The 19,054-nt window shown below is 47.9% G+C and overlaps 1 protein-coding gene across 4 annotated transcripts in view; it reads left to right on the forward strand.

The window, feature by feature from the left end:
• Positions 1 to 2,776: 2,776 nt before the first annotated feature.
• LOC145351956 (transcription elongation regulator 1-like) overlaps positions 2,777 to 19,054 on the forward strand; it is a 121,924-nt gene continuing 105,646 nt past the window's right edge. For all 4 annotated transcript variants that reach the window (XM_080201779.1, XM_080201780.1, XM_080201782.1 and 1 more), the window contains exon 1: positions 2,777 to 2,922. In XM_080201779.1, coding sequence (XP_080057905.1) covers positions 2,810 to 2,922 — 113 coding nt within the window. In that variant the 5' untranslated portion in view covers positions 2,777 to 2,809. The remainder of the gene's footprint in view (positions 2,923 to 19,054) is intronic.

A 19,054-nucleotide genomic window follows, 5' to 3' on the forward strand; every position in this document is an offset into this window, starting at 1 on the left:
TAACACCAAATATTTAAGGAGTTTGCTGAGGGAAGGAAAATATTAACTTTATTGGATCACATCTTACTATGAGCTACATCTCACTAAGAGGTTCCAGAAGAGGAGGCAAGATCATGACACATTGCATCACTTCGTGTGATAATGCATATCATGTCTTATTATGTTACATATTTAGACTTAACATGTTATTTGACATCTTTGCCCAGGTCTCTGATTCTCCCCATTATACTACACAAATAACCAGCAGTCCCCTGGGGAACATAAAAAATATTTTAAAACTATTTGGTAGCTCATAATAATGGTCAGAATCCTGGTTTCAAAGCTGAAAAGTCATGTGTTAAAAAGTCTTTGTCCCAAGAAACTAATGTGGATGGGAAAGCCACCTGGCCCACCTCGGCTCATCCACTTTGAGAAACCGATTGCCCCCTCCAGCTGTGAATTATAGTCTCCGATTGTGTCTTAAGTGATTTAATTTTCCCTCAATCTACATTTGACAGTCATGCTCTCAAGATGCTGTCTCAAAAGCTCTCAAATTCCCTTCTTTCCTGAAACCATCCATCTTGCTTTCTCTCTTTAAGATGTCTTTTATAACTTAATTCTAAAGTAACCACAACTGAATTCTAAAGTACCCTACCTTATATTTCCCACTTTGGCTTGTTATCAATTTTTTGTCTGATTACATTGCTCTTCAGTGCCTTGGAAAGTTTTACTCAGTTAAAGGTGTTATATAGATGAAAGTTGTTGTTGAATTAAAGTTTGAGCAAAGTGGGAGCCAAAGGCAATCCTTGCTGACTGCATAGATTTATTTCCTGAGTTGCTCACAGCAGGAGATCAATCTTTCATTCCAACAGACTTCTGAGAGGGTTGACAACTTTTAATATAGGTAATACATTTCTTATTCTTTCTGTACTTGCCTGCTTTGAACAAGACCAGACATTCACAGTGAAGTGTGAAAATGCCAGTTTAAGTGATTCATTTAAAACGAAACTGAGAAAAACTCAATGAATTTTGAGTATACATGATAGGAGGGAGCTATCCACCTAACATTTCCACTTTCAATCCTGGCGATAGTACATGAAGAGATTATGGGTGTGGTTACTCTAGCTGACTGCCTTTCTTCCATGGTCTTGTCTGTACCCTGGAAAGGGAGAGATGGTGCTGGTTAATGTAACGGATTGTTTCCTGCGATGAGTGTGTTGTCCCTTGTTGAGAGATAGAGTTAATTTAGCCTATTGTCTCTGGAATTGAGAGGAGATTGATCTTATTGGAACAAACAAAATTCTGAAGGGACTACCAACAGATCAGGCAACATCTGTGGAATGAAACAAAGTTAACATTTTGGGTTAATAATCTTGTGTCAACCTAAAGTTCTGTCCAAACATTCCAGCATTTTCTAATTTTATTTCCGATTTCCAGCAGATTCTGCTTGTGAGATTCTGAAAGGTCTTAGAATGGTGGGCACCGAGAAGCTCTTTCCCCTGGCTGCGAGTCAAAGAATCATGAGTTGATCCTGTCAACAGAATGAAGAAATTTCTTCAGAGGTTGGTGAATTTTGGAATTGTGCACCACGGATGATTGTGACTGCTCAATCACTGAGTATATTAAAGACTGACACTGATAGATTTTTGATTTCTCAAGGAATTAAAGGCTTCAGGAAGTGGGGAGGATAGTGGCTTTGTGGCATAAGAGGCAGCTTGGTATGTCTCCTGCTGTGCCAAAGGCCGCAAGAAATTTCAAAGGGTTGTGAATGAGGTCTATCATGCAAACTAGCCTCCCATCAACTCTGTCTACAATTCTTGCCGCCTCAGGAAAGCAACCAGCATAATCAAGGACCACAAATGTTCCAGACATAATTTCTTCCACCTTCTTCCGTTAGGAAAATGAAAACTTGTTCCAATCGACTCAAGAACAGCTTCTTCCCTGCTGCCATCAGAGTTTTAAATGGACCTGTTATACATTATATCTTTCTCTACAGCCTATCTGTAACTGCAAAACTTATGTTCTGCACCCTCTCCTTTCCTTCTTCCCTATGTACTGTATGAACGGTATGTTTTTGACCTAATACATGTATCCTAATACACGTGACAGTAATAAATCAAGATTAGCCCCAATTGTATTGAATGGTGGAGTAAGCTTGAAGAGTTGAACAGTCGACTGCCCCTTCTATCTTATGATTCCATAACTTGGGTGACTGTGTGGAGTTGGCATGTTGTCGCTGTGGGGATGCTCTGGTTTGCTCCCATAGTCCAAAGATGTGCACTTCCAGGTAGATTAGCCATGCTAAATTGCCACTTACTACTGGAGGGATAAGCAGGGTAAATAGGTGGGTTTACGGGGATATGGCCTGGGTGGGATTGTTCTCAGTGCAGGCAAGATGGGCCGAATGGGCTCATTCTGCACTGTAGGATCCTCTTCCATGACTTGTAATAGTGGACACCACAAGGTCCGGTGAGCACATTATTATTTAACTTGACAATACTTTTAATATTTTTCGTTCCTTAGCAGTTACGACTTTCCACACACTGTGGGTATTTCTCCAGGACCCAGCATGGAAAGGAGCGAACGGAGAACATTGGGCTACCGGAAGCGTAATGACGTCACTGCCCGTCTCGCCTTGCAACCGAACCCACTACTTCATAGAGTGACGTGAAGATGAACCAATCAGAGATCGGGACTGGTGACGGAAAGCCAATCGGATGAGGGCGGGGGCGGGCCCATGCTCTGCCAGCAGTTTAGGTTGAGGTGCGCGGCAGTGGTAGGTTTTTTTTCCTTTTTTCCCCCCCCCCACCCCCCGCACCGCATCTCAATCATGGCCGACGTGGGTCTGTTGATGCAGGATGGCCTGTTACACCCCAGCCAGGCGCAGGCGGACGGAACCGGCGAGCAGCCCAAATCCAACAACGACACCTCTAACCAGGCCCGGTAAGAGACCACGATGAGAGTTGGTGTGAATAACGCCCCCTTTCTCCCGCTCAGCAACACCGAGAGACGGGAGTGGACTGACTGTTCGGGCTCGGGCCTGCGCCTGGGCCTCAGGCTTCAGGCCCTGACCGCCTGAGGAGTTTCAACTGGAGAAAGGCGGGCGGACGGAAAGAGGAAGGGGGTGGGCTAGTTTTGGGGGCGGGGAAGATCGTGTTGGGGCAAGAGGAGGCTGGCGGAGTTGTGTTGGGGCAAGAGGAGGCTGGGGCGATCACTCGCGGGGGAAGGGGGCGGGTGGTGAAGCTGGAGGGTCGTGTTGGGGAGCCCGGCGACGATCATGTTGGGGAGTGAGGGGATCTTCGGGGGGTGCATAGGCTGGGATTTATTTATTAGTCATAAGGAGGTTTAACATTAACACTGCAATGAAGTTGTTGTGAAAATCTCCCAGTCCATCGCACTCTGGCACATATTTGGATAATCTGAGAGAGAATTTAGTATAGTTGTTTGTACCGAACGAAGAGTGTGGGAGGAAACTGAAGTGCCTGGAAGAAAACCCCTGCAGACATGGGAAGAACGTGCAGACTCTACACCCAGAGTGATCCAATCTGAGTATTGAACCTAAGTTTCTGATGGAATGAGCCAGTGGAGGTTGGGGGGGTGCGGGGTTGCGCTGAGAGGGGAGGGGAGGCTGCGGGGATTTGTGTTGAGGGGGAGGGGAGGCTGTGGGGAGGTAGTTTTGGGAGGGGGAAGGGAGGCTGACGGAGGTAGTGTTTGGGGGAGGGGAGGCTGATGGGTAGCGTTTGGGGGGAGGGGAGGCTGATGGGGGGTAGCGTATGGGGGGGTAGCGTTGGAGGGGGAGGGGAGGCTGATGGGGGGGGTAGCGTTGGAGGGGGAGGGGAGGCTGATGGGGGGCAGCGTTGGAGGGGGAGGGGAGGCTGATGGGGGGCAGCGTTGGAGGGGGAGGGGAGGGGAGGCTGATGGGGGGGCAGCGTTGGAGGGGGAGGGGAGGGGAGGCTGATGGGGGGCAGCGTTGGAGGGGGAGGGGAGGGGAGGCTGATGGGGGGCAGCGTTGGAGGGGGAGGGGAGGGGAGGCTGATGGGGGGCAGCGTTGGAGGGGGAGGGGAGGCTGATGGGGGGCAGCGTTGGAGGGGGAGGGGAGGGGAGGCTGATGGGGGGCAGCGTTGGAGGGGGAGGGGAGGGGAGGCTGATGGGGGGCAGCGTTGGAGGGGGAGGGGAGGGGAGGCTGATGGGGGGCAGCGTTGGAGGGGGAGGGGAGGCTGATGGGGGGCAGCGTTGGAGGGGGAGGGGAGGCTGATGGGGGGCAGCGTTGGAGGGGGAGGGGAGGGGAGGCTGATGGGGGGCAGCGTTGGAGGGGGAGGGGAGGGGAGGCTGATGGGGGGCAGCGTTGGAGGGGGAGGGGAGGCTGATGGGGGGCAGCGTTGGAGGGGGAGGGGAGGGGAGGCTGGTGGGGGGCAGCGTTGGAGGGGGAGGGGAGGGGAGGCTGATGGGGGGCAGCGTTGGAGGGGAGGCTCAGGGGAATCCTTGTTGGGGAGAAGAGGGGAAGGCTGAGGGGGTCCATGTTGGAGGAGAAGTGGGGATAATGTTCGGGGTGAGGGCTGAGTGAGGCGGTAATGTGTGAGGGGATAATGTTGGGCGGTGGAGGGCCGGAGGGGGTAGTTTTGCAGTGGGTGAGACTGAGGGGGGTTGTTGTTGGGGGGAGGTGATGCTGAGGGGGTTTGTGTTGTGGGGGGGGGGGGGGGCGAGTGTTTGGGGGGCAGGGAAGGCTGAGTGTTGGGGGAGAGGGGTGGCTGAATGTGGGAAAGATGAGGCTGAGATGGTATAGTGTTGGGGGAGAGGGGAGGCTGAAGTGGATTGATGTTGGGAAGGGGAGGCTGGGTGGGGAGGAGGTTTGGGGGGAAGGGGAGGCTGGGTGGGGAGGAGGTTTGGGGGGGAAGGGGAGGCTGGGTGGGGAGGAGGTTTGGGGGAAGGGGAGGCTGGGTGGGGAGGAGGTTTGGGGGGAAGGGGAGGCTGGGTGGGGAGGAGGTTTGGGGGGAAGGGGAGGCTGGGTGGGGAGGAGGTTTGGGGGGAAGGGGATGCTGGGGGGGTTGTCGGGTTGGGGGGAAGGGGAGGCTGGGCGGGGTTGTCGGGTTGGGGGGGAGGGGAGGCTGGGGGCATGTCGGGTTGAGGGGGAGGGGAGGCTAGGGGGGGCGTATCGGGTTGAGGGGGAGGGGGGGCGTATCGGGTTGAGGGGGAGGGGAGGCTGGGGGGGTGTCGGGTTGCGGGGGAGGGGAGGCTGGGGGGGTTGCGGGGGAGGGGAGGCTGGGGGTGGTGTCGGGTTGGGGGGGAGGGGAGGCTGGGGGTGGTGTCGGGTTGGGGGGGAGGGGAGGCTGGGGGGGTGTCGGGTTGGGGGGGAGGGGAGGCTGGGGGGGTGTCGGGTTGGGGGGGAGGGGAGGCTGGGGGGGTGTCGGGTTGGGGGGGAGGGGAGGCTGGGGGGGGTGTCGGGTTGGGGGGGAGGGGAGGCTGGGGGGGTGTCGGGTTGGGGGGGAGGGGAGGCTGGGTGGGGTTGTCGGGTTGGGGGGGAGGGGAGGCTGGGGGCGTGTCGGGTTGAGGGGGAGGGGAGGCTGGGGGGGCGTATCGGGTTGAGGGGGAGGGGAGGCAGCTGAGGGGGATAGTGTTGGGAAGAGGGGATGTTCAGTTAGTGTTGGGGAAGGGGTGGCTGAGTCGGGGAGAGGAGGTAGTGTTGGGTGGGAGGGCATGCTAAGTGGAAAGTGTTGGGGAGGCGGAGGTTGCGGGTGATTGTGCCGAGGGTCTGATTGAGCCCATGTTGGGAGGGATGAGAGGCTGAGGGGTCCGTGTTGGCGGGGGGCAGTGGATGCTGATGGGGGTCTGTGTTGGGAGGGGAGGCTCGAGAGGGCTGTGTGGGGTCGTGCTGGGGGAGAGGGGAGGCTGAGGGGCATCTGTGTTGTGGGGAAGGGGAGGCTGGGCGAATTGTGCGGAGGTTGGAGGGGGGGAGGTGGGAGGAGGGAACGGAATGCTGACGGGTTGTGTGGGTGTGGGGTAGGCTGATGGGTCATGTGGTGATGGAGGGGATGCTGGGGTGTCACTTGTGGGGGGAAGGGGAGGCAATGGGGTAATCTTGGAGTTAGAAGAGCTTCGGTCAGTTATAAGCGGGGGGTGTGGAAAGAGGATGAAGGGTCTTGTTTTGGAGGTGCAGAAGCTGGGGGAGGTGGTGTCTGGGGAGTTCGTATTGGGAGAGCAAGAAACCGGGGGGAATTGTTGTGGTGACGGTTGGGGGAGTGGGGAGAAGAGTCTCGTGTTCTCTGCCTGGCTTTCCACCAAAGGTGTGCAAGTTAGATTGATTGTCCATGCTCAGTTGCCTCTCTACAATGCAGAGTTTTGGGGAATTAGTATGGTAAATGCGTGTTGTTTTGTGTATAAGGTCCGATTAAGATGCTTTTTTGTAGAATTGCAAGGAAGCTAGGTGTGAGTTTTGTTTGGGGTGTGGAGTTTGAGGGGAAGAGAAACCAGAATGTGGAGGAGGTGGGGGTGGGGTGGAGGACATGGATCGCTTTTATGTACCCTGTCAGGTAACAAAGTTAAATGTATTCATTGGTGCATTTTGCAAGCATTTGATAGCTTGATTTGGTGGTGGGAGCATAAATATTATTAGGTGAGCGTTTAAGATGGAAGCTGGAGAAGTGGAGCATCGTGAGGATATCTGTGGTCTTGCAGTACAGTGAGGTGCTGACGAGACCGTCCCTCATGGAGATGCGTGTGTCCAAAAGTGCAACCGTTTCTGGAGAGCAGTCCGTGGTGAGTCTGATGGTCGGATGGAACTTGTTGATGTCATCATACAGTTGTTTCAGTGATGTTGACCATGAGTCCAAAGGAAGAAAATGTCATCGATGTATCGAGTGTATAGCATCAGTTGGAAAGATCCTGTGCTTGAATCAGGAGCACTCCTCATCACAGTGGATGTCTGGGTGCTCTACACCAGCATCCCCCATGACAATGGCATTGCTGCAACTACCTCAGTACTCAATGCCAACAGCTGCCAGTTTCCAGATGCAATTTTACAACTCATCTGCTTTATCCTGGACCCAGCTGTGGAATAGCCATGGGGACCAAATTCGCACCTCAGTATGCCAACGTTTTCATGCACAGGTTCGAACAAGACCTCTTCACCGCCCAAGACCTTTAACCGATGCTATACACTAGATACATTATCTTCCTTTGGACTTATAGTTGTTTCAGTGATTGTTCACCATGTGCTGACATCAACAAGTTCCATTCCATCATCAGACTCACCATGGACTACTCTCCGGAATCGGTTGCATTCTTGGGCACAAGCATCTCCATTAAGGGTTGGTCACCTCACCATACCGCTAGACTCATCAATCAACAGTTCTGACGCGCCACAGTGAAAAACTGCACCAACCTCCTCAGAAGACAAACATGGGACACAGTGGACAGAGTACCTTTAGTTGCCCAATACTCCCCTGGAGTGGAGAAGCTACGACATCATCTTCAGAGCCTTCAACATGTCATTGATTAAGACGACATCTTGGCAAGGCCATCCCCATAGCCCCACTTCTTGCCTTCAAACAACCACACAACCGCAAACAGACCATTGTCCGTAGCAAACTACTCAGCTTTCAGGAGAACAATGACCATGACACCACACAACTCTGCCACAACAACCTCTGCAAGATGTGCTGGGTCATTGACACAGATGCCATCATCTCACGTGAGAAAACCAGCTACAAGGTACACACTCTTGCAACTTGGCCAAACTGATACGCTGCAGGAAAGGATGTTCCGAGGCCTGATACGTTGGGGGAGACCATGCAGACGCTATGACAACAGATGAATGAACACCCCTCGACAATCACTAGGCAAGAGTGTTCTCTTCCTGTTGGGGAAAACTTCAGCGGTCACAGGCATTCAGCCTCTGATCTTTGGTTAAGCGTTGTCCAAGGTGGCGGATGGAGTTTAATGCGGAGAAGTGTGAGGTAATTCACTTTGGTAGGAATAACAGATGTGTCGAGTATAGGGCTAATGGGAGGACTTTGAATAGTGTGGATGAGCAGAGGGATCTAGGTGTATGTGTACATAGATCCCTGAAAGTTGGGAGTCAAGTAGATAAGGTTGTTAAGAAGGCATACGGTGTCTTGGCGCTTATTGGTAGGGGGATTGAATTTAGGAGTCATAGCGTCATGTTGCAACTGTACACAACTCTGGTGCGGCCGCACTTGGAGTACTGTGTGCAGTTCTGGTCCCCACATTACAGGAAGGATGTGGAGGCTTTGGAGAGGGTGCAGAGGAGGTTTACCAGGATGTTGCCTGGTATGGAGGGGAGGTCCTATGAGGAGAGGCTGAGGGATTTGGGGTTGTTTTCGCTGGAAAGAAGGCGGCTAAGAGGGGATCTTATTGAAACATATAAGATGATTAGAGGTTTAGATAGGGTGGATAGTAATAGCCTTTTTCCTCTGATGGAGAAATCTAGCACGAGGGGGCATGGCTTTAAATTAAGGGGTGGTAGTTATAGGACGGATGTCAGGGGTAGGTTCTTTACCCAGAGGGTGGTGAGGGATTGGAATGCCCTGCCTGCTGCAGTTGTAAATGCGCCTAGTTTGGGGGCGTTTAAGAGATCCGTGGATAGGTTTATGGACGAAAAGGGATTGGTTTAGGTTAGTGGGTCATTGTTTTGTAACTGGTCGGCGCAACATCGTGGGCCGAAGGGCCTGTTCTGCGCTGTAATGTTCTATGTTCTAAGGCGGCCTTCACCACACATGGTGCAGAGTCGCTGAGCAGAGACTGAGCCAAGTTCTGCACACATGAAGATGGCCTCGACCGGGATCTTTGATTCATGTCATACTATCTGTAACCTCCATGCTTGCCTGGGCTTGCAAAATCTCACAAACTGTCCTGGCTGGGGACAGTATGCATCTCTTTAACCTGTGCTTAACGCTGTCTCCGCTCACGTTGTACCCTTAAGACTTGATTAGCTTCAAAGACTTAGGTTCCAGTCATAATTTTTTAAATTGAGTTTGTCTTTTATATGTCCTGTTAGTGAACAGAACTCCCACTCACCTGATGAAAGAGCAGCACTCTGAAAGCCAGTGGCATTTGCTACCAAATAAACCTGTTGGACTTTAATCTAGTGTTGTGAGACTTGTTACTGCGTTTACCCCAGTCCAATGCCGGCATCTCCACATCTCAGCAATCAACCCGTTCTTTTCCCAGCAGTCTAATGCCATTTGGGAGCTCTGCCTGTATTTCGCAGAGGGTGTGACTTATAATTTTACACAAAGTAAAGTGTGTGCATGGAAAACTGGCTTATTAACCTTTCACATTCCTTTCCAAAACTTTTAATTTACCATCATTATGGGCAGCACGGTAGCACAGTGGTTAGCACTGCTGCTTCACAACTCCAGCATCCTGGGTTCGATTTCCAGCTTGGGTGACTGTCTGTGTGGAATTTGCACGTTCTCCTAGTGTCTGCGTGGGTTTCCTCTGAGTGCTCCGGTTTTCTCCCACAGTCCAAAAGATGTGCAGGTTCGGTTGATTGGCTATGTTTAAAAACTTGCCCCTTAGTGTCCTGAGATGCGTTGGTTAGAGAGATTAGCAGGTAAAATATGGGCCTGGGTGGAATTGCGGTCGGTGCAGACTTGATGGGCCAGATGACCTCTTTATGCACGAGAGGGCTTTTATGATTGTATGATTATCTGATATGGGGCATTTTAGAGGGCCCAGTGGAGGATTTTACATAATTTAGTCACCTCTGTGACTGTATCATGCTCTTTGTGTGGTAATCTTTCTAGAACCAGTCTGAATGCCAGCACTGTCTTGTGCAGAGATCCCATTTGAGTGCATTGTGTGTAGCTGTGCCAGGGCATATAGATGGGCAAGTGGATTTTTTTCTCTGTTTCTGGGGCTATTGGACTGGCAATGGGCTTGAACTACTTGGGTAAAAGCATTTTCAGAATGCTTGCCTGAAAAAGCCACCATTGCTAATTCAAATGACCCAGTCAAACTAGAGCTGCATGCTTGGGTGTTCAGATCTAGATCATATAGGGTATAATGAGCATCATCTGTTGCTGATTTGTTGTGTAAAGCTCAGTTCACTGGATAACAGTCAGGAATGGAAATCGTTACGATTTTTTACGTCTGGTCATCTCAGTTGTCTGTTTGGAATCGGTAGTTAAAATAACAATTCTAAAATAATTCTTTGAATTTCATCATCTGACAATGTTTATATACACAAAATTGGATGGTGGGTGAAACATTTGGCTCTCAGAAATCTTCATTGACCTGTATTGCATGCATTTAACAACCTGATTTGGTCGAAATATATATATTCTGGGAAAGACAGGAATTTTAAGAATTGTTGACTGGAAAATAGATGCCATCCACCCCTTGTACGTTTTGGTGAAGGGCCTGAGTAAACCAAGCAAAGTTGAAATGATAAAAGACATGTATCAAGGAGCTATGAATAGTCACTGTATTTAATTAGCATATCTGTGCCAGTATACTGCTGGGAAATTAATATGGATTTTTAGAAACTTATGATTATGTAGCATCTTTTACGGTTAACCAGAAATGCTTTACAGTTTGAATTAGGATAAATGGTCTGAGAACAGTGCTGAGGTACATGGATTAATAACAGTTTAAGGTATTGATGTTAGCCAGAATACTGATGAAATCTGCATTTGTTCCCTGGGTGTTTTTACATCTAGCTAGGAGGACAGAAAGAGTTCAGTTTCATGTCTCAATATGCCAAACTCTGAGTACTGCATTTGAGTTTCAAGCCTGGATTATGTTGTGAAGTACTTGGAATGGGACTTGAGCCTCCTGACAGAGCAATGCATAATGCATAGTTTTGATGTAAGGTAGGATAGGATAGGAAACTGATTTGGTTATGAAGTGAGGAAGATAAAACTGTCAGGTAATTTGCAGCTGGAGGTGGGGGGAGTGCGATGAAGTAAATGTTAAAGGAGTGTTTTGAATACCAGTGCTCACAAAATAGAGGTGTCAGGTTGTGGAAGAGAGATGTATGAGCTTTTCCTTGGGTTGGAGTTGCATTGATATCTTGGTCAGTCTTGGAGACTGAGCAATGATGGGTGTTAAATGAAGAATTAGGAACTGTTGACAGAAAAAGGTGTTGTCCATTGAAGAGGACAGCAAACTTGAGCAGTGCAGAAGTCTGCTCCATCTGAGATCCAAACAATTAGTCAAGTGAAGAATTGTAATAGAATCAAGTACTCTATTCAAGTGAGGATGTTTTACAACTGTTTGCAATTTAATATCTGCAGTTCAGAAAAAAGTGCTTGTGATGTGAAACCTTTGTCCTTGACAGCAATACTTAAAGGGACCTGGAATTTATTGGTATGACCTGGAATGACAGAGAGTGTTCGTTTTTTGGAATTGGACTTGAGTGCTTGGTTTTGTCTTAATCTTGGCCCACCACTAAGGCAGGATATAAAAGAAAAACAGGAATGATGGTAGCAACTCATCCTTCAGTTCAATGGGACTTTTTAAAAGCAGGAAATCTCTCCCCACTTACAGCATGGTTTCCCAAACATTCTGAGCCACAGAAACCTTTTTGACCTCTTAAGAGCAGTGAAGGAACCCCTGAGAAACATTCTTATTGTGGTGAAGAGTTAAACACACAAATTGCCGCAATGTGTACAAACATACAAAAGCCTGATTGAAAGAAAACTTTCTTTCATGTCTGTATGTAATTAGTATAATTTAAAAGAATCTCTCCCAAAAAAATCTTTGGCTGTACTTTACCTTTTTGTCATTTTTAATGGTCAGAATATTGCTGTTTCTTTTATTCAGATGGGAAGAGTGCAGCATGGAATGCTGGATTCTGACACTGGTCACACACACCGCTCTCTCAGATACATATGCTTGCTCACAGGGCGACATGGTGGCGCAGTGGTTTGCACTGTTGGCCCACAGCTCCAGGGATCTGGGTTCAATTCTGGTCTCGGTGACTATGTCGAGTTTACACGATCTCCTTATGTCTGCATGTGATTTCACCAGGTGCTCTGGTTTCCTCCCACAGACCAAAGACGAGCTGGTTAGGTGGATTGGCCATTTCTCCCTTGGGTGCGGGGCATGGTGCCCCCCATCCCTTGGGTCATTATTGCTTTGCTATTTGTGGGATCTTGCTATCCACAAATTGGCCATGGCATTTCTTAAAACAGCAACTGCATTCCACAAAATTGGCTGTGAAGTGTCTTCGGGTGTGCTGAAGTTGTGAAATGCAGAAATAAGTTTTTTTTGGAAAAGTTCCCAATTGTGTTGACGGTGAAAGACCTGAAGAGGGAACCAAACTGTTTGATTTTGATATTCAAACAATGAGAGCTACCAAAGTGATTAGCATGCAAGAGGATGTCAAGTGTTTTAGAGGCAGATTATTTGAAGTAGAAAATCGGATTTTCAGGATTTTTGAATTAACAGTAAAATGTAAAATAATTATATGAAAAGATAAATTGCCTGCAGCACAACGCAGTTACATTTTCTTAAAATCTACATTTAGATGTATGTTAATTTTCCTTCTGTTTCTCGTCTCCCAATGCCTTCAGAATGCTCTGACTGTTCCTGTTCCTGCAATGCTTGCTCACTGTGCAGTATTGGATCAGTGCCAGTGTGATGAGATTTGTTTATTGTCCCACTACCATTCTGCAAATTAGTTGGATGGAGCACTATCTGGTGGAGCTGGCTGAGAGTGAGGGTTGGAGTGATTGGAGATTGTTTTGGAAATTGCCACGAGAATATCTGCAGCTAAGTGAATTAGAATTTGCTAATATCCCCATCCTTGGTGATAAGGGAAACCCGGAACCTCAAGCTTGCAAAAGCATTATCTCCCATCTTCAGTCAGAAGTGGAAAGTTAATGGTCCAGTTCTTCTTTGCTGAGATCACCAGCATCACAGATGTGAGTTTTCAGTCAATTCGGCTAAAGGCACTAGATACTGCAAAGACTATTAGCCCTGAGAACATTCCAGTAACAGTACTGAAGACTTCAGAACTAACTGCGCCCCTGGTCAAGCTGTTGCAGTACAGCTACAAAACTGGCATCTACCCAGCATTTTCGAAAATTGCCCCACCTATAAGCTGACTATAAAAAGGATAAATCCAATTTGGTCAGTAACCTCCACATCAGGACGCTGTCAATCACCAGCAAAGTGATATGAAGTGTCGCCAATGGTGCTATCAAGCATCACTTGGACAGCAGTAATCAACTCACTGATGCTTAGTTTAGATTTTGCCATAGTACTTGGCTCTTGATGTCATTACAGCCTCGGTCCAAAAATGAACAAAACAGCTGAACTCCAGAAGTGAGGTGAGGGTGACTGTCCTTGACGTCATTATACAAAAGAGGAGAATAAGTAGGCCATTCAGCCCCTTGAGGTAGCAATTGACTGAGTGTGATGTCAAGCATCTCTCTCAAAACTGGAGTCATTAGAAATCAGGGTAACTCTTTTCATTAGTTGGACTCTTACCTGATGCACAGGAAGATGATTGTGAGAGTTGGAGGTAACTCAGTTCCAGGACATCACTGCAGGAGTTCCTCGGGTAGTATTCATCTTCAGCTGTTTGTCCCTCCATCATGAGATCAGAAGTTGGGATGTTTGCGGGGATGATTGCACAATTTTGCCTGTTATATTTTGCCAGTCTGCGTTTATATGCAGCAACACCTGGACAGCGTTCATGCTTGAGCTAATAGGTGGCAAGTACAACTCATCACACAAGTGTCAGACAATGGTTATCCCCAAAAAGAGAGACATTGTAGTGGACATGAGCCGAAGGAGGACAGTACGTAGTGCCCTTGGACTCATGGAGGTTTCCTTGCCCATGTTTAACCTGAAGCACTGAGACTTCACTATGTTGCCGGCACCTCTGCTGGGTTTATCCTGCTGGTGGGACAGGACATATCTAGGGATGGTAATGGTGGTGTCTTGAGCATTATCTGTAAGGTATGATTCTGTGCACAGGACTATGTTAGGCTGATGCTTGACTCGTCTGAGACAGCTCTTTCAATTTTGGGACGAGTCCCCAGATGTTAGTAAGGAGTCCTTTCGCAGGGTTGACGAGGCTGTTTGTTTTCATGTTGTCATTTCTGGTGCCTAGGTCGATGTCAGATGGTCTGTCTGGGTTCATTTCTTTGTTGAGACTTTGTAGTGATTGTTACAATTGAGTAGTTTGCTAGGCCATTTCAGAGGGCAGTTGAGAGTCAATCACATTGCTTTGGCTCTGGAGTCACGTGTGGGCCAGACCAGGTAAGAACACCAGATTTCCTTCCCAAAAGGACTTTTGGTGAACCAGATGGGTTTTTCCACCAACCAACAATGGTTTCATGTCATCAGTAGGTCCTTAATTCCAGATGTTTTTTTTACCTGGAATTGAATTTCCACCATCTGTTGCAGGATTCGAACTGGAGCCCCTAGAACATTAGCTGGGTTTCTGGATTAATAGTCGAGCAATACTCTCATTAGGACACTGCTTTCCTCTAACAGCAACCTCCATTCATCAAGTCTGTGTCATAGCTGAAGTGCACCTATCTTTGTGGTTTTCTTTACACTTATAGCTCTTCGGTAAATTGCGATGCAAGGAAGAGTTCCTCTTTCAGCGCATTGCTGTCTGGGTGATACAATGACCTGTGATGATCGTTTTCCATTAATTGAATTAGCTTTCTGGTATTTCTTTGTAAGTTGATGCTTTCATAGAAACGTAATTATTTCTGGTACAGAAGGTGGTCGTTTGGTCCATTGTGTTCATGCTGGCTGGAGATAAAAAAAACTGTCAAGTCTAATCTTGCCTTTCAGTTCTTGATCTGTGCATATCCAGTGTCTTCTAAATGCGGTGAAGGTTTCTACCTCTGCCACCAGTTTGAGGTATTGAATTCCAGGTCCCCACCATCAAAGATCAAAGAAAATTGCAGCACAGGAACAGGCCCCTCGGCCCTCCAAGCCTGCACCAACCATGCTGCCTGACTTAACTAAAACCCCCTACCCTTCTGGGGACCATATCCCTCTATTCCCATCCTAGTCATGTATTTGTCAAGACGGCCATTAAAAGCCACTATTGTATCCGCCTCCACTAGCTCTCCCGGCAGCGAGTTCCAGGCACCCACCACCATTTGAAGAAAAAATGTCTTAGATCTCCTTTAAACTTTGCCCCTTGCACCTTAAACCTGTGCCCTCTAGTAATTGACTCTTCCACCCTGGGAAAAAGCTTCTGACTATCCACTCTGTCCATGCCTCATAATCTTTGGAGACCTGTCAGGTCGCGCTTCAACCTCTGTCGTTCTAGTGAGAACAAACCAAGTTTCTGCAACTTCTCCTCACAGCTAATGCCCTCCGTGCCAGGCAACATCATAGTAAATCTTTTCTGTACCCGTTCAAAAGCCTCCACATCTTTCTGGTCGTGTGGCAACCAGAATTGAACACTATTCCAAGTACGGCCTCATTCAAGTTCTATAAAGCTGTAACATGACTTGCCAATTATTAAACTCAGTGCCCTGGCTGATGAAGGCAAGCATGTCCTAAGCTTTTTGACTACCTTCTCCATCTGTGTTGCCACTTTGAGTGACCTGTGTACGTGTATGCCCAGACCCCTTTGCCTATCAATACTCTTAAGGGTTCTGCCATTTACTGTATATTTCCTATTTGTATTTGACCTTCGAAAGTGCATTTCTTCAAATTGATCCGGATTAAATTCCATCTACCAACTCTTTGCCCAAGTCTCCAACTGATCTGTGTCCTCTGATCGTCCTCATCGCTATCCGCAAATCCACCAACTTTGTGTTGTTCACAAACTTATTAATAAAACCAGTTACATTTTCCTCCCAATCATTTATATATATTACAAACAGCAAAGGCCCCAGCACTGATTGCTGAGGAACGTCACTTGTCACAGCCTTCCATTCAGAAATGCATCCTTCCACTGGTCCCCTGTGTCTTCTTTGACCGAACCAGTTTTGTATCCATCTTGCCAGCTCACTCGTGATTCCATGCAACTTCACCTTCTGCACCAGTCTGCCATGAGGGACCTTGTCAAATGCCTTACTGAAGTCCATGTAGACAACATCTATGCCTACCCTCATCAATCATCTTCATCATTTCCTCGAAAACCTCAATCAAGTTAGTGAGACATAAGAACATAAGAAATAGGAGCAGGAGTGGGCCATTGGGCCATGGAGCCCTTCGAGCCTGCCCCACCATGCAATAAGACCATGGCTGATCTGAAGTGGATCAGTTCCACTTTCCCGCTTTCTCCCCATAACCATTAATTCCCTTGTCTATCAGAAATCTATTTACCCATGACTTAAATATATTCAATGAGGTAGCCTCCACCACTTCAATGGGCAGAGAATTCCAGAGATTCACCACCCTTTGAGTGAAGAAGGCCACACCCCCCACCGCCACCGCCACCACCTCCACCTCCACCCCCACCTATCTGGAGGTTGCGTCCTAGTCCTGCTCTCCGTTCTCAGCGGGAAGAATCTCTCTACCTCTACCCTATCTAGCCCTTTCATTATCTTATGTCTGTATAAGATCCCCCCTCATCCTTCTAAACTCCGAGTACAGACCCAGTCTATTCATAGGCTAACACCCTCATCTCCGGTATCAGCCTAGTGAACCTTCTCTGCACTCCCTCCAAGGCCAATATATCCTTCCGCAAGTGCGGCGACCAAAACTGCATACAGTACTCCAGCTGCGGCCTCACCAGTAACCTGTACAGTTGCAGCAAGACCTCCCTGCTTTTATATTCTATCACCCTCGCGTTAAAGGCCAACATTCCATTCGCCTTCTTGATCACCTGCAGACTGAGTTTTTGCGATTTGTGCGCAAGGACCCCCAGGTTCCTCTGCACTGTAGCATGCTGCAGCTTTTCGCCTTTTAAATAATAATCCCTCCGACTATTATTTCTACCAACGTGGATAACCTCACATTTGCTAACGTTATACTCCATCTGCCAGGTCCTCAGCCTATCCAGATCTCTCTGCAGACTTTGCATGCCTTCCACGCAATTCGCTTTTCCACTCATCTTCATGTCATCAGCAAATTTCGTTACCCTACACTCAGCCCCCTCCAGATCGTCGATGTAAATGGTAAACAGTTGAGGCCCCAGCACCAATCCCTGTGGCACTCCACTGGTCACCAACTGCCAACCAGAATAGCACCCGTTGATTCCAACTCTGTTTCCTGTGAGATAACCAATCCTTAATCCACGTTAACACTTTACCCCCAATTCCGTGTACCCGAACCTTCTGCAACAACCTTTTGTGAGGCACCTTATCGAACGCCTTCTGGAAATCTAAAAACACCCCATCCACCGGTTCTTCTCTTCTCCCGCACTAGTCACATCCTCATAGAAATCCAATAAATTTGTCAAACAGGACTTCCCCTTCATGAATCCATGCTGCATCTGCTTTATCAAACCGTTCCCTTCTAGGTGTCTTGTTATTTCTTCTTTTGATGATGGATTCTAGCATTTTTCCAACTACAGATGTTAAGCTCACCGGCCTATAATTCCCTGCCTTTTGTCTGCTACCTTTTTTAAACAGTAGCGTAACATTAGCCGTTTTCCAATCCTCTGGCACTTCCCCAGAGTCCAGCAAAATTTGATAAAGAATTACTAAGGCATCTGCTATTACTTCTGCCGTTTCTTTCAGAACCCTGGGATGCATTCCATCCAGTCCCTGGGACTTGTCTACCTTCAGTCCTGTTAATCTACCAAGCACTACCTCTCTAGTGACAGTAATTGCATTAAGGACCTCCTCCTCCTTCCATCCCTCTATCTTTGTGAATGGGAGGCATGACTCCCCTTCACAAAACCATGTTGCTTTTCACTAATACGTCCACTTATTTCCAAGTGGGAGTAAATCCTGTCTCGAAGAATCCTCTCCAGTAATTTTCCTGCCACTGATGTAAGGCTCACTGGCCTGGAATTACCTGGATTATTCTTGCTACCCTCCTTAAACAAAGGGACAACACTGGCTCATCTCCAGTCCTCTGGGACCTCCCCTGTAGCCAGTGAGGATATAAAGATTGCTCTCGCCCATTTTCTCTGGCTCCATGCATAGATTCTCTCAATTGTTCTTGAGCGGGCCAACCCTCTCCCTGGCTACCCTCTTGCTGCTTATATATGTATAAAAAGCCTTGGGATTTTTCTTAATCTTGCTGGCCAATGCTTTTTTGTGACCCATTTTAGCTCTCTTTACTCAAGTTTCTTTGTACTTGTATTCCACACTTGCTTCATGTGTTCTCAGCCTCCTAGCTTTGACAAATCCTCTGGGTGAAAAACTATCCTCTTCAACTCCACACTCATCCTTCCACCAATCACTTGAAACCTATTCCCTTGTTCTCTGTTAACAGAAATAGCTCATTCTATCTGGACTGTTCATAATTTTGTACATGTAATCCCCCTCTGGGGCGGCACTGTTCAGCACTGCTGCCTCACAGCGCCAGGGACCTGTGTTTGATTATGGCCTCAGATCACTGTCTGTGTGGAGTTTGCACATTCTTCCTGTATCTGTGTAAGTTTCCTCCGGTGCACCAGTTTCCACCTTCAGTTCGAAGTGTTACGTGGTTTGGTCATGCTGAATTGCCCCTGACAGACAGGGTGACTAGCAATTAGTTAAGGCCTGGGTGGGATTGTGGACAGTGCACACTTGATGGGCCGAATGCCTCCTGCACTATAGAGATTCTATGTTCCAAGGGAAACGACCCCAGGCTATTCAGGTTTTCCTCAGCTAAAATGATCAATTTCTTCAGCCTTCTCAAATCGCTTCTCTACTCTGGCTAGTGAGATCACATTTTTCTCAATGTAGTGAGCAAAACTGTGTGCAGTACTGTAGCTGGCATTGTAGTTGCATTTTATGTAGTTCTAGCCTAATCTGCTTGCTTCTAAACATTCTGCCTCAGTCAATGAAGAAAAACATCTCTTACATAAACATTCTTGACTATCTGTCTCTCTGTCTTGTTACCATCAGAAATGATGTGGAGATGCCGGCATTGGACTAGGGTAAGCACGGTAAGAAGTCTCACAACACCAGGTTAACGTCCAAAAGGGTTCCCTTCTGGAATCTGCACTCGTGCACTCCGTGGTCCCTCTGTT

The sequence above is a fragment of the Carcharhinus amblyrhynchos genome, chromosome 13 (genome assembly GCF_965287045.1).
Source record: "Carcharhinus amblyrhynchos chromosome 13, sCarAmb.v2.hapA, whole genome shotgun sequence".
Lineage (NCBI taxonomy): Eukaryota > Metazoa > Chordata > Chondrichthyes > Carcharhiniformes > Carcharhinidae > Carcharhinus > Carcharhinus amblyrhynchos.